Below are 13,506 nucleotides of genomic sequence, written 5' to 3' on the forward strand. Positions count from 1 at the left end.
TGATGTACAGAGTCTGAGACATTAGCTTTCTAACAAGGTGACATCTGTGCTTACATTATGGTGCATACTTTAGGATACACAGTTCTTTACATTTTTAGTTATCCTATGTTTTACATTATGGTTTACATTATCAGTCTGTCATCTCCTATATGTTATGGTGTAATATTACATGTTTTATATCCATCCTTGTGTACTCTCAAGAAACTCCTCTCTTACCCCCCATTTACTTTGGTTCCACACATTTAACGTCCATTTTCCCTTCCACCTTGGTGCCCACAGTGACAGCCAACCTCCGTTTCCTGAGGAGCCACTTCCAGAGATAGATGGAATAGTGTTTAGGGCCTAACTTGCTCAACTGCCCCAATGCCCCGGGAGCCACCCTTTCTCTCGAGGGATACAGTTCCCTCTATTTGATGGCATTAGTCCTCCCCAGGAGGTGGGTCCACCCCCACTCTCACTACTTGGGTTTCTACCCCATGGTGTCACCCGCTCTGGCAGAATGAGCATTTAGACATTCCCCAGGAGCCCGTCCTGCATCAGACCCTCTCCTCCGAGCATTCTAAACAGGTAACCCTCTTTATTATATTTTGATATGATTTTCTCGGCATTTTACTCTCCACCAACACCTGACCCTCTCCTGTGTTCGTATGCTACCCCTCCCTCCCCCCACTTTTGGGCAACGTTACCCACCCGTCCCTCCCCAGCCACCCTCAAACCCGCAAAGCCCCAACCAAAGGCAACCCCTTGCCCCTCTTTTATCTCTTCTTTGTGTTCATACTTACCACCATCTCGTCTTGAATTCCACCCCTGCAGACATCGGCTCATATCCTTCCTCCACCCTCTGATTTCCTGTAAGCCTATCGTTCAGTCTCTTGCTATCTAGGGCAGCTTGTTTATTTCATATCATTGAGGTCATATAGTATTTGTCCTTCAATGTCTGGGTTGCTTCACTCAACATAAGGTTCTCAAGATTCATCCATGTTATCACATGTGTTTGTAGTGTGTTTGTTCTTATAGCCGAGTAGTATTCCATTGTGTGTATATACCACATTTTATTGATCCACTCATCTGTTGATGGGCATTTGGGTTGATTCCAACTTTTGGCAATAGTGAACAATGCTGCTATGAACATTGGTGTACATATATCGGTTTGCGTCCTTGTTTTCAGTTCTGCTGGGTATATACCCAGCAGTGGTATTGCTGGGTCATATGGCAAATCTATGGCTAGTTTTTTGAGAAACCGCCATACTGTCCTCCAGAATGGTTGGATCCTTCTGCATTCCCACCAGCAGTGGATGAGTGTTCCCCTTCCTTCACATCCTCTCCAGCATTTGCATTCTTCTGTTTTTTTCATAGCTGCCAATCTTATGGGTGTAAGATGGTATCTCATTGTAGTTTTGATTTGCATTTCCCTGATAGCTAGAGATTTGGAACATTTTTTCATGTGCTTTCTTGCCATTTGTATTTCTTCTTCGGAGAAGTGTCTGTTTAAGTCTTTTTCCCATTTTTTAAATGGGTTGTTTATCTTTTTATTTTCAAGATATAGGAGTTCTTTATATATTGTTCACTTCTTTTATTACTCTTATGCTATTAGGATTTTTAATTTTTTTCCCTAAGATGTAAGAATTCTTTATATATAAGAACCAGTTAGGGAAGCAGACGTGGCTCAACTGATAGAGCGTCCATCTACCATATGGAGCGTCCAGGCTCGATCCGCAGCGCCTCCTGACCTGTGTGGAGCTGGCCCACACTCAGTGCTGCTGTGCGCAAGGAGTGCCATGCCATGCAGGGGCACCCCAGCGTAGGGTGCACCATGCACAAGGGAGTGCACCCCGAAAGGAGAGCCACCCCACGTGAAAAAAGCGCAGCCCGCCCAGAGTGCCGCCATACATAGGGAGAGCTGAGGCAGCAAGATGATGCACCAAAAAAAAAGACACAGTTTCCCAGGGCTGCCGGATAATGCAAGGAGATGCAGAGGAATGCACAGCAGATGGATACAGAGAGCAGGCAATGGGGGGAGGGGGAAGGAGAGAGAAGTAAATAAAACAAAAATCTAAAAAAAAAAAAAGAACCAATTAGCCCTTTACCTGTGATAGATGTTTTTCCCCCCGACAGTCATTTTCTTTTGACATTGGTTTTCTTTTCTTCTATTGAATCTGAGTTCTGGTTAGAAAACCTTTCCCTGCACCCAGATCATAGAAAAAGGCACCCATTTTTCTTTTAATATTTGTAAATACAGCTTTTGCCTTCAGATCTCTGATCTGTTTATTCTCACAGAGGGCATGACATATGGATCCAATTTTATCTTTTTCCAAGTGGCTACCCACTTGTCCCGGTACCATGTATTAAAAAACCCATCTTTGCCACAGTGATGTGAGATGCCAGCTTTATCATATTCTAAATTTCCTAGTGTCCTTGGGCCTGTTTCGCATCTCGTCCCCTGTCTGCGTACGTCCTCGTGAGCAGTGCCGTCTGGCAGTCATGACTGAGGCCTTGGAACAGGCGTTAGTGTCTGGAAGCTCCTCCGTTAGCTCTTCTGGTTCAGGGTTTTCATGGCCATTTTTGCATTTTTTTCTTTCACATGAACTTTTTATTTATTTATTTTTAAAGCTTTATTTATTTAGCCCCCGTCTGCCCCTGTTGTTTGTGCTTGCTCTCTGTGTCTGTTCATTGTGTGCGTTGTGTCTGCACATCTTCTTTTCTTAGGAGGCACTGAACCTGGGACCTCCCATGTGGGAGGGAGGCGCCCAACTGCTTGAGCCACATTTGCTCCCTGCTTGTTGTGTCTTTCCATTGTGTCATCTCGTTGTGACATCTCATAGTGTCAACTCCTTGTGTGAGCTCGCTGCACCAGCCCTTCGTGCCAGCTCGCTGTCTAGCTCGTCTTCTTTAGGAGGCACTGGTAACCAGACCTGGGCACTCCCATGTGGGAGGCAGGTGCCCAACTGCTTGAGCCACATCCACTCCCTCACGTGAACTTTTGTGTCAGCTTCTCTAATGAGAGCTTGTTGGTGTTTCTCTTGGGATAATGTTAATTTATAAGTTAATGGAGGTGGAACTTCCCTCTCGGCGATGCTGAATCCTTTCTAAGAACAGGGCATTTTCCTTCCATTTTTGAGACTGTTGGGAGTGTTTCAGCACTGTTTCCAGTTCTCCTCACACTGGCACTGCACGTTTCTTGTTGAATTTAGTCCTCGGCATCTTATCTCCACTTTTTGTTATAAATGGGGTTTCCCCTTCCATCTCATCTTCTGACTGGCTCCTGTCTGTGCATATGAAGGCCATGGACTTGAAGCGAAGCGTGTACTGATTCTGGCAGGTGCGCATGGCAGCGCAGAGCAGGGGCTACGGCTACGGCTGGTTCTGGGCCAGCTTTGCCCCAACAGAGTGGGAGGCCTTGGGCCCACGACGGGTCGACTCTGCTTCCACCCCAGCTTCCTCTCCTACAAAAGAAGGAGCTGGGTAAACCTGCTCCCTTTCCCAGAGAGTAATTCAAGCAAATACAAAATTGTGCCTGTGTTTTGTTTTGTTGCCTTCCATTTGATTGAACACACTGGGCGTTCTTTCCCTAACAGAATATTCAAAGCCAGTTCCCAGCACAGTACCCGGGCCTTATCAAACTCAACCTTGCCGTAAATGGACACTGTCTCTGGCCTGTCCGCAGAAGCTGGGAGAAGTAGACTGGTGTGCTTATTCGTAGCATGCTCATGTGTTCGTGTGAGCCTTTAGTCACTCCTTCAAGGATCCTGTCGGGTGTTGGTCGAACGCCTCCCGCGTGCCATGCCGGGGGAGGCAGCAGCAAGCCCAGCCCACCCTGGCCCTGCGCTCAGTGCTTCCAGTCCAGCAGGCACTCAGGGCTGGGGCAGGGTGAGTGCAGGGGGCCGTGGTGGTGACTAGCCATCCCTGCCTCGGAGGGGGGGTCAGAGAAGGCCTCGTGCAGGAAGTGTCGCTTGAGCCCGGCCTGGAGGCTGAGTGGGGGTCGTCCAGGTGAGGAACAGTGGGGGAAATCTTTGGGGCAGAGGAACAGCATGTGCCAAGGCCCTGAGGTAGGAAAGGGCCAAGTCCGTTGATCGGACAGACAGATGACATGCTGTGGATGGGTCGGACAGAGCCTGGGGAGAGAAGTCTGAGGTGGGCTAGCGAGGCCTCTCCCGGGCAGGTGAAGGAGGATGTTGGAAGCCACTGGAGGGACCTAAAGAGAGCAGTGACATGATCAGACTTGCAGTTGAAATCGGCCCTTGAGTCCTACCTAGGGGTGAATTGGAGGGGTGGTGAGAGTGGAAGCAGGGGGCCGCCTAGGGGGCCGGGTGGTGGTCCAAGGTGAGGTGGTGGTGGCTGGGTCTGGGTGGAGGCAGCGGGGACAGAGGGGACCGAATGGGTGGTGGATCCGGTCGAACTTGGGAGGTTTTTGGCTTGAGCACTGAAATGGGAGTCCTGGAAGGGGGACTGGGTTTGGAGGAGGGCGCAGGAGGGGGTGAGGTGTTTGATCTTGGGCACAAGCATTTAGAGCCGTGCTGCTCAGTACGATAACCACAAGTCACATGTGCCTATTGAAGTGGGGCTAGTGCAAGTGGGGAAATTAATTTTTAATTTTATTTAATTTTAAGTCATTTAAATTTAAATTGCAGTGGCTGTCATATTGGATAGCGCAGATACAGAACATTTCCCTTGGTGCAGAAGGCTCTTCTGAGCCAGTTTAGAGTGGCTTCAAGTCATCTGAATGGGAATGTTGAATGGACAAGGACGAGTCTGGGCTTGGAATAGTCTGAGCAGAGTTCAAATCCTGCTCTGCTACTTGATTACTGTGTGTCATTAGGCAAGTGATTTCACCTCTCTGAGCCTCATGCTCTCATTATAGGCTAGGGCTGCCAGTCCATGCCTCAGGTGGTGCTTGTTGAGAGCTAAATTGTCTGAGGTGACTGGTCCAAGTGAGGCACTCAGAGATCAGTAGCTGTTATTTCTCTTGGGCTTGATGTCTTGATTTCTCTAACATATTTACTTTGGAATTCAGAATCTTTTGTAGATCAAACTCAGCCCTTGCTCTGACCTTGACTCAGGATATGTCCTTGGGTAAGTCCCTTCCCTTCTCTGGGCCTCAGTTTTTCCATTCATGGCCTGAGGAGGTTAGAGCAGACCTTCACTGAACCTTCTTAGCATTTGCCTGGATTCTTTTTAGAATTATTTTTAATATGGACAAGGGTTACCGACTTCTGAACTGTTGGGAAAAACTAATGTTGTCTCATTAAAACTGTATTGCTCGCTTGTATTGAAAGAAAAAAAAGCAACCCATTAAACTTTTATACCTGACATGGAAAACTATTAAAGATTCATAATTGCAATAAAACTCTTTAATAGAATTTGAATTTTCCCTATGGTGATGCCACGATCAGCAGGGTCCTCATTTGACACAGCAAAATCCATTTCAGCAAAGCCTCAGGATGGTGGCAAAGAAGCCCCTGGAATAAGGCGTCTCTCAGAATCCCTTCCCAGCTGCCCATGCGGGACCCTGGGTCCTGGGAGGACAGAGTTCCCTTCCCCCGGTGCAGCCAGGACCGAGTTGTTGGCCGGCCTCTCCCCCAGGGAGAGGCCAGGGAGCTCGGTGCTGCTGCCCTCCAGCTCCTTTCCGCTGGTTTGTTTTCAGTTCCTGTCACCAGGAACAAACAGAGCACCTACTGTGTGCGTGGTATGAAGCCCAGGGCTGAGGGTCCCGAGGTGGAGGAAGGGCAAGTGGTTTTCCTTGGAGAGGGTTCACGTGGTTTGCGCAGGGGCTTTGGAGGGCGGCGGAATGAAGGTTAGAGCCTGGCTCTTGCCGCTCGCCTCCTGGCCTCAGCGTCCTCGTCTGTACAATGGGGCTAGCAGGATGTACGTCCCGGGTGCAGTCAGCCGGTGTGGGTCAGCGGCAGCTGGGGGCAGGTCCCAGGAGGGGGCAGGCGGTGGGGATTAGCGGGTGAGGGGGACGGGAACAGGGACAGTGTGGAGAGACCCTGAGAGGTAGAAGGTAGAATTGCTGGATTCTAGATCCTGGTTTTTTTGAGGTACCGGGGATTGAAGCTGGGACCTTGTACATGTGAACACATGCACAACCACTGAGCTACACCTGCTACGCTAGGTGCTGTGTTGTGTGCTTTATACATGTCCTTTTGATAACTATCCATTGAGCACCCACTATGTGCCAGGGTCTGCGCCAGGGGCTGAGGAAACACTGGTGAGTGTGTTAACTGAGTTAATCCTCATCCCTTCCTCTCAGAGGTGGGTCCTCAAGTTAGGCGCATTCTGTAGAGGCATTAACTGAGGCACAGAGAAGCTAAGTACATTGCCCAAGGTCACACAGCTACTAAGTGGCCAGGCCTGAATGGAACCCAGCCAGGCAGACACCTGGGTCTGTGCTCAGATCCCAGCCAGACTGCCACCCGCTCACCTGCCTGACCCCCAGCGGAGGGCTCGTCCCCACGTTGAGGGAAGGCAGGCTTGGGTCAAACGAGGGAGGAAGAGGGGAGCCGTTCCCCGAGCTTACCTCACTCACAGCCTGCCGAGAACCTCCCTCGCGCCAAGGGCCTCCTTCTGGGTGCTCGTGTACCCACCTCAGGCCTAAAGGAAGTGAATTCCCTGCTCCCTGGTGCTTGGCCAAGTTCAGGGGAAAGCGGGGGCCTCTCCTTGTCAAAACTCCCTTCATGCTTTCCTCAGAAGGTCCGTCACCTGAGCGTGTCCCCCGACGAGCCGTGGAGGACGGAGGAGACTTCCTCCTCCTCAAAATGGAGGGCGTTCCGAGGCCCCTGCTCTGCTCCCCATCACTGGTGATGAAGGGACAGCCGTGGTGGCGGAGGAGACACACGCGCGTATTCGCTGATCCTTTGGCGTCCTCCCCGGGTGGTGCCCCTCGAGGCGGCTGAGCCATGTTAAGCGCTCATCACCCGCCCGCCCGTCTCCTCTTTCTCTGCGGCTCCGGCCCTGCTGCCTCCCGCGGTGTGTGGGTGCTCCTGGGTTATCCAGGGCCGGGCTTGGCCGTCGCCCCACTCAGTGCCCTGCCCTTTCTGGCCTCAGTTTCTCCACCGGTGGGTGAGCCCCTGGAAGGCCCTGCCCGTCTCAGCACCTTCACATCCTTATTTTGGGTCTTGTTTCCCCACATATCAGTCTAGCTCAGAGCTGGCTTTGGAGGGTAAGAAGAAGGAATCTTCCGATGAATAGACACTTGTAGCTCTTAGTTTTCTTTGGGAAAGAGCCAGACGGAGACTTGCTGCCCCATCCAGTCTCACACCGCACTGACTGAAGGAAAAGGGGAAGTGGTTGGAGGTGAATCTGGAGCAGACTTTGGGTAAAGAAGGAAGAGCAGGTCGTGCCCCTTCATTACCCACCTACTTAACATCTCCGTGTGCCAGGCACTGTGCTGCGGGAAAGACTGCACAGGTGGTAGGAAGGCCCTGAGAAGAGCACAAACCCTTGCTCCGTGGCCCGCTTCTTGGGTGAGCAGTGTCCTTGCATGAGTCATGTGACCTCTCTGAACCCATATCCTCATTTGTGGATGGGAAACTGTATTAGTCAGCCCAAGGGATGCTGATGCAAAATACCAGAAATCAGTTGGCTTTTCCAATGGGTATTTGTTTGGGGTAGGAGCTTACAGTTACCAGGCCATAAAGCATAAATTACTTCCCTCACCAAAGTCTATCACCACATGTTGGAGCAAGAGGGCTGCCGATGTCTGCCAGGGTTCAGGCTTCCTGGGTTCCTCTCTTCCCAGGGCTTAATTCTCTTTCCTCACAACCAAGCTCCTCTGTGTGCTTACTTCCCAGGACTCCAGCTCAAAACTCCATCCTCGCTTCTCTGCAGTGCACTTTCTCTGCGAGTCCCCACCCACCAAGGGGGCAGGGATGCTATGTCCTACTGACGTGGCCCAATCAAAGCCTTAATCATGATTTAATCAAGTAAAAGTAAAACCTCTGAATCCAATATACTCTAATATGCCCAGTGGAAAAGACCAGTTTCCAAACATAATCCAATATTTGTTTTTGGAATTCATCAGTAATAACTAAACAGCTACAGAAGCGAATGAAAAGCTATTGGACTTCTCCTGTGTCAGGCTTCTTGCTGGGTGGTCCCATCTGTTCTTTTTTATTATTATTTTTTTTATTTTTTATTTTATTTCTCTCCCCTCCCCCCACCCCAGTTTTCTGTTCTCTGTGTCTATTTGCTGTGTGTGTTCTTCTTTGTCTGCTTCTGTTATCAGCGGCACAGGAATCTGTGTTTCTTTTTGTTGCGTCATCTTGTTGTGTCAGCTCTCCATGTGTGTGGCACCATTCCTGGGCAGGCTGCACTTTCTTTTGCACTGGGCGGCTCTCCTTACGGGGTGCACTCTTTGCGCGTGGGGCTCCCCTACGCAGGGACACCCCTGCGTGGCATGGCACTCCTTGCACACATCAGCACTGTGCGTGGGCCAGCTGCACACGAGTCAAGGAGGCCTGGGGTTTGAACCATGTACCTCCCATATGGTAGACAGATGCCCTACCCACTGGGCCAAGTCCGCTTTCCCCTTCTGTTCTTATGGTTGCCTCTGAAGTGGGGGTGATAGCATACCCATTTATTTAACAGGCGAGAAAACAGGCTCAGACACCCTCTTGGGCTGTGCAGAGCCACATGGCTGGTATGTTGTGAAGAGGGGACCTTCAGCCACAGTAGACTGGCTTTAAAACTAGGGGTTTCTTCCTGCTGCACAGTGGGTCTGGGACTGTGTACCCCAGTGTGACAGCAGGGGATATACTGGACTGATTTGAAAGCAGACTGTGAGCCCTGAATCTCAGTGAGCTTGCAGACAGCTGTTCTGACAGGGCTCCTGACCTCGAGAAGCTTTTCAGCAAGAAAAATTGAGATGCTGGGGAGGGCCATGTAGAGTACCTTCAGCCAGTGCCATCCCTACCACACCTAGAACTTTGGTTTTATAAATAGGCCCAGGAGACAACCCAACAACCAAAAGGCACACAACCCAGTTTAACAAATGGGCAGAGGACTTGAATAGACATTTCTCCAAAGAAGATGCATGAAAAGATGCTCACCATCATTAGCCATTAGGGAAATGCAAATCAAAACCACAATGAGGTACCATGCCATACCCACTAGGATGGCTGTAATTTTAAAGACAAAAGAAAATGGGAAATAACAAGTGTTGAGAAGGATGTGGAGAAATTGGAACCCTTATATATTACTGATGGGCATATAAGGTGGAAAACAGTTTAGCGGTTCCTCAAAAAATTAAACGTACAATTACTATATGACCCAGTGATGCCACTCCTAAGTATATAAGAAGAAAGAATTGAAAATGGATACTCAAACAAATATATGTATAGGCATGTATGTTGCAGCACTTGTCACAGTAGCTAAAAGGTGGAAGCAATCCAAATGTCCATCAACAGAAGAATGGATAAACAAATTTGGTCTAACCATCCAATGGAATATTATTCAGCCCTAAAAAAGGGGTGAAGTACTGATCCATGCCACAATGTGGATGAACCTCATAAACATTGCTAAGAGAAAGAAGGCAGGCCCAAAGGCTCACGGGATTGCATGATTCCATTTATATGAAATGTCCAGAATAGGTAAATCCATGGAGACAGAAAGCGGATTGGTGGATACTGGGCCTGGGGTGAAGGGGAAGGGGGAGCAACTGCTTAATAGTTGGGGGGTTCTTCTCTGGGGTGATGAAAACATTTTGGAACTAGATAGAGGTGTGGGTTGCACAACATTTTGAATGTACTAAATGTCATTGAATTGTTCACTTTAAAATAGTTAATTTTGTGTTATATGAATTTCTCCTTAATAACAAAAAATCCAACCCGGGAAAAAGAAACACAAAACCAGGTCCTGAAGGCAGAGGAAAGCTAGGAGAGGACTGAAAAGAGATTCAAAAGATGAGCCCATCAAGCTGGGATTCCCCAAGCCTGACTCCCCCGTCCCTCAACCGCTCCCCAGGTAGATTGCCTGTGGGCCCAGCCTGCCTCGTACATGCCTGGCAGGGTTGTATTCCTTTAACAAGCATGAGGGAGCATGTGGCTAGCACAGCAACCCTGGGATTTCACGGGTTAGTGCTTAGGAGGAGGCTGAGGCTAAGTGGTGCTGGCTAACTCATGGGACTGGCACGGCATGGACGGCGAGTGCCAGGCTCAGGCCAGGGAGAGTACTGCCCCCACCCAAGGGCCCCTGGCCCCAGAGCTTACTGGCCCACTCCCAGGCTCACAGATTGAGCAAATGAAAACAGAGGACATGAAGTTAGCTTCTTAAATACACATATGTCCCATGCAATATTTTGGGACATTCATATACTAGAAATGTATTTGTTGCTTATCTGAAATTCAAGGTTAACCGAGCATCCAGCATTTTGTCTGACAACCTTTCCCTCCCCTTCCCTGCCTCCCACCTTCACTGTGGAGGCCCAGGGAGACACCGGTCGAATTGGACCCGTCAGAGACGCTTGCCACAGAAGGATACCCCCCCGCCACACACACATATCTGGTCTCTCAGACTCTGGTTCTTTTAATTAAACCGCCAAATGAAATAACGTGTGTGTAGAAGATTAAAATTGATTCCCTAAGTGTAACAAAAGCCAAAGCTGTGGAGGGAGATACTTAAGGAAATGAAGCACTTCAGCAGGTTGAGGCCTGGCTCCGGCTCAAAGGGTGGGTGACAGCTGGGTACGGGTGGGCAGCAGAGGGCGTGCTGGGCAGTGCCCAGGGGAGGGGAGAGGTGGAGCTGCCACACGGGATGCTGAATGAACTGGGTGCAGATGGGCCCAGCAGGAGGTGAGGTTCTCATGCGCTCTCAGGAAGGCCCAGTGCCAGGGCAGCTCTCATTTGCAGTAGCTTTGAGGAAAGCCACCAAGTAGAGAGGCGAGGAGGGCGCTATGGAAGGGAGGTGTGTGATGGGTTGAACTGCGCCCCCCAAAAGGCATGTCCAAGTCCTAGCCCCAGTCCTATGAATATATCCTTATTGGGAAATCGGATCCTTAGAGAGATGAGATTAGCTAAGACAAGGCCATACCGGATCGGGGTGGCCCTAGTGAGCCCACCGGGGAAAGCCTTTCCCCTCCCTCCACTTGAGCAAAGAGCAAGAGGCAGGTCTGGCTGGCTTCCCAGCTCAGCACCCAGCACATAGTAGGCGTGCAATCAATGTTGTTGAATGCCGGGGATGCTGCACAGACCTCGCCCTGTGCCTGGGGTTAGGGAGGGGAAAGTGCAGCAAGCATTCTCCAAGTGCATCAAAGCTGGTGCTGAGAGGGTAAAGTTTGCATTTTCAACCACTAGGTACTGGAAACTCCACAACTGCAGGCAAGAGTTAAAGAAAACCAGGGAGCAGGGTTTTGGTTCTCAGCTTTGTCGCCACATCTTCTTTTCTCCTCTTTTTCTTCCTGTTGGGCTCACTTTTCCAATTCTTGCTTTGAAAAATACTTGGTAAAGTCCTTGGGGCTGGAGCATGAGCTGTCAGCAGCTGGGAAAGCTGTGGAGAAGGAAAAACATGTAAACTACTGGCCTTGGGAGACTGTCCTTGAAGGCCATGGTGAGATGGAACCCTGGGGGACCCCTTCCTGGCCACGAGCCTCAGTCTCCCCACCTGTGAAAGGAAGAGGAGGGTTGGACCCTCCAAGTTTAAGCATGCTACAGATCTTTCAAACATGCCCCTTCTCGCATGGGGGCACCTTCCCCTCCAACCTGCCTTCCCTCTTCTGTTTTGCCACTTATTTATTTTTATTGGGAGCCTAGTTTTTTCCCTCTATTTTTTTATCCTTTCATAAAAAATGATTTTTTTACCTTACATAATAAAATGGCATGCTTGTTGTAAGAACCCCCAAAATATGTTCATGGTAATGGAAGGCGAGTTTTCTCATTTATTGCTTTTCTCTTTAGTAAATTAAAATGCTGTTTACACTTTAGGGTAATATTAGAACATACACTTTAGGTAAAAATCTCAACGGTGTAGAAGCCAGAAGGAAAACAATGGAAATCTGCCTTCTCATGTCTCATCTCACCCTACCCTTAACCTTACCCTGTAGCCCCTGAGATGCTTGTTGTTTCCAGATGAGGCACCCTCAAAGCTGTTGCTTGGTTGTGGGGAGGTGTCCCTTCTAGTGACAGGAGCATGGGCTTAGGCTCAGGCCTGGAAAGCTGGCTCTGCCATTGACTTGCTGTGTGACCCTCGGGCATCCGTACAACGTCTCTGAGCCTCACCAAGAGGAGAATTGGGATCAGGGCTTTAAAGCCCCTGCACAAGTCCGTGTCCTGCAAACAGCCCAGGTGACTGTGTTGTGTATGGTCTTGGCAGGTCGGGGACCAGATTCTAGGGGTGAACGGACAGAGCTTCCTGACCATCCTGCACGACGAGGCGGTGAGGCTGCTCAAGTCCTCCCGGCACCTCATCCTGACCGTGAAGGACGTCGGGAGGCTGCCCCATGCCCGCACCACCGTGGACGAGACCAAGTGGATCGCCAGTTCCCGGATTGGAGACACCGCCACGAACTCGGCAGGGTCCGACCCCTCTGCTCGCGCTGCGCCGCAGGACCCAGAGCCGCTCTGAGAGCCAGTGACGGCCCTGCCGCCCTCCTTCCCGCCCTGAGCCGCAGACGCTCGCTCCGTTCCTCAGAGCGGGCGTCCGCACACCAGGGCCCTTCCACCTGTGGGGTGGCCGCGGGCGCATCCCTTCTTCCCTGGCCTCCGTTCTCCTGGGGAAAGCTCTCTCCTCCTTTATTTGCCCTCAGACAGATCACTTAGCTTGTTCTTTGGCCCTTAGTCGTTTCATCTGAAAAGCGGGGTTCCTAGTCCCTGTCCCCACCCAGATCCGTTCATGAGGATCCCATGAGTTAATCTGGGGAAAGCGTCCTGGAAGTCATAGGTGGCTGCCTCGTTGCTAATGTGAGATCTCACCCTTTGATTTTCTTCATAAGTCTCCAGTTGGCCAAATACAGTCCCGGGGCACTTCCTCGTAGAGCCCGGCCCTTCCTGCTTTCCTCCCCCCTCTCCCCCTCCTTCCCTTCCCTCTCTCCACCTTACCTCCTCCTCTTCCTCCCCTTCTCTCTCCTGCCCTTTCCTTTCTCTCACCTGCACAGTATTATGACTTAAAAAAATTTAGTTGCCAAGATTTAAAAAGACAAGATACAAAGCTGGATTTCTGGCTTCTTAAAGATCAGGAAGTCTGAGCCCACCCAACTCTGCAGGTTGCATTTTGGGGTCTCCAGTTCAGCCCTGGCCTGCCCTCCCCGGTCTGACCCCGAGCCGCGTGACAGCTGCCATTTATTGTCTCTCTCTTTGTGTTGGAAACAACTCGGGTCTGTTGTGCATGGCTTCAGAAGTCCTGCCCACCTCTCGGACCTGTGGGGAAGCCAGAAGCCACCCATGGGCCCAGGGCCTCACGCGCCCGCGAGCAGCCCCAGGCCAGAGCCGGGCGCCGCGGGAGGCCGGGTCGCAGGGCCCTGCCGGGCTGCGCGCGTTCGCGGCGCGTCAGCCTTGCCTGCCCCGCGCGGTGCTCCGCTCG

General features: G+C 50.7%; 1 protein-coding gene across 4 annotated transcripts in view; it reads left to right on the plus strand.

The window, feature by feature from the left end:
- The window catches only part of WHRN (whirlin), a 98,356-nt gene that overhangs the window by 61,791 nt on the left and 23,059 nt on the right, over window positions 1-13,506 (plus strand). For all 4 annotated transcript variants that reach the window (XM_004463171.5, XM_004463168.5, XM_004463169.5 and 1 more), the window contains exon 4: window positions 12,301-12,503. In XM_004463171.5, the coding sequence (XP_004463228.2) occupies window positions 12,301-12,503 (203 nt within the window). The remainder of the gene's footprint in view (window positions 1-12,300; window positions 12,504-13,506) is intronic.

This window comes from Dasypus novemcinctus, chromosome 8 (assembly GCF_030445035.2).
Source record: "Dasypus novemcinctus isolate mDasNov1 chromosome 8, mDasNov1.1.hap2, whole genome shotgun sequence".
Lineage (NCBI taxonomy): Eukaryota > Metazoa > Chordata > Mammalia > Cingulata > Dasypodidae > Dasypus > Dasypus novemcinctus.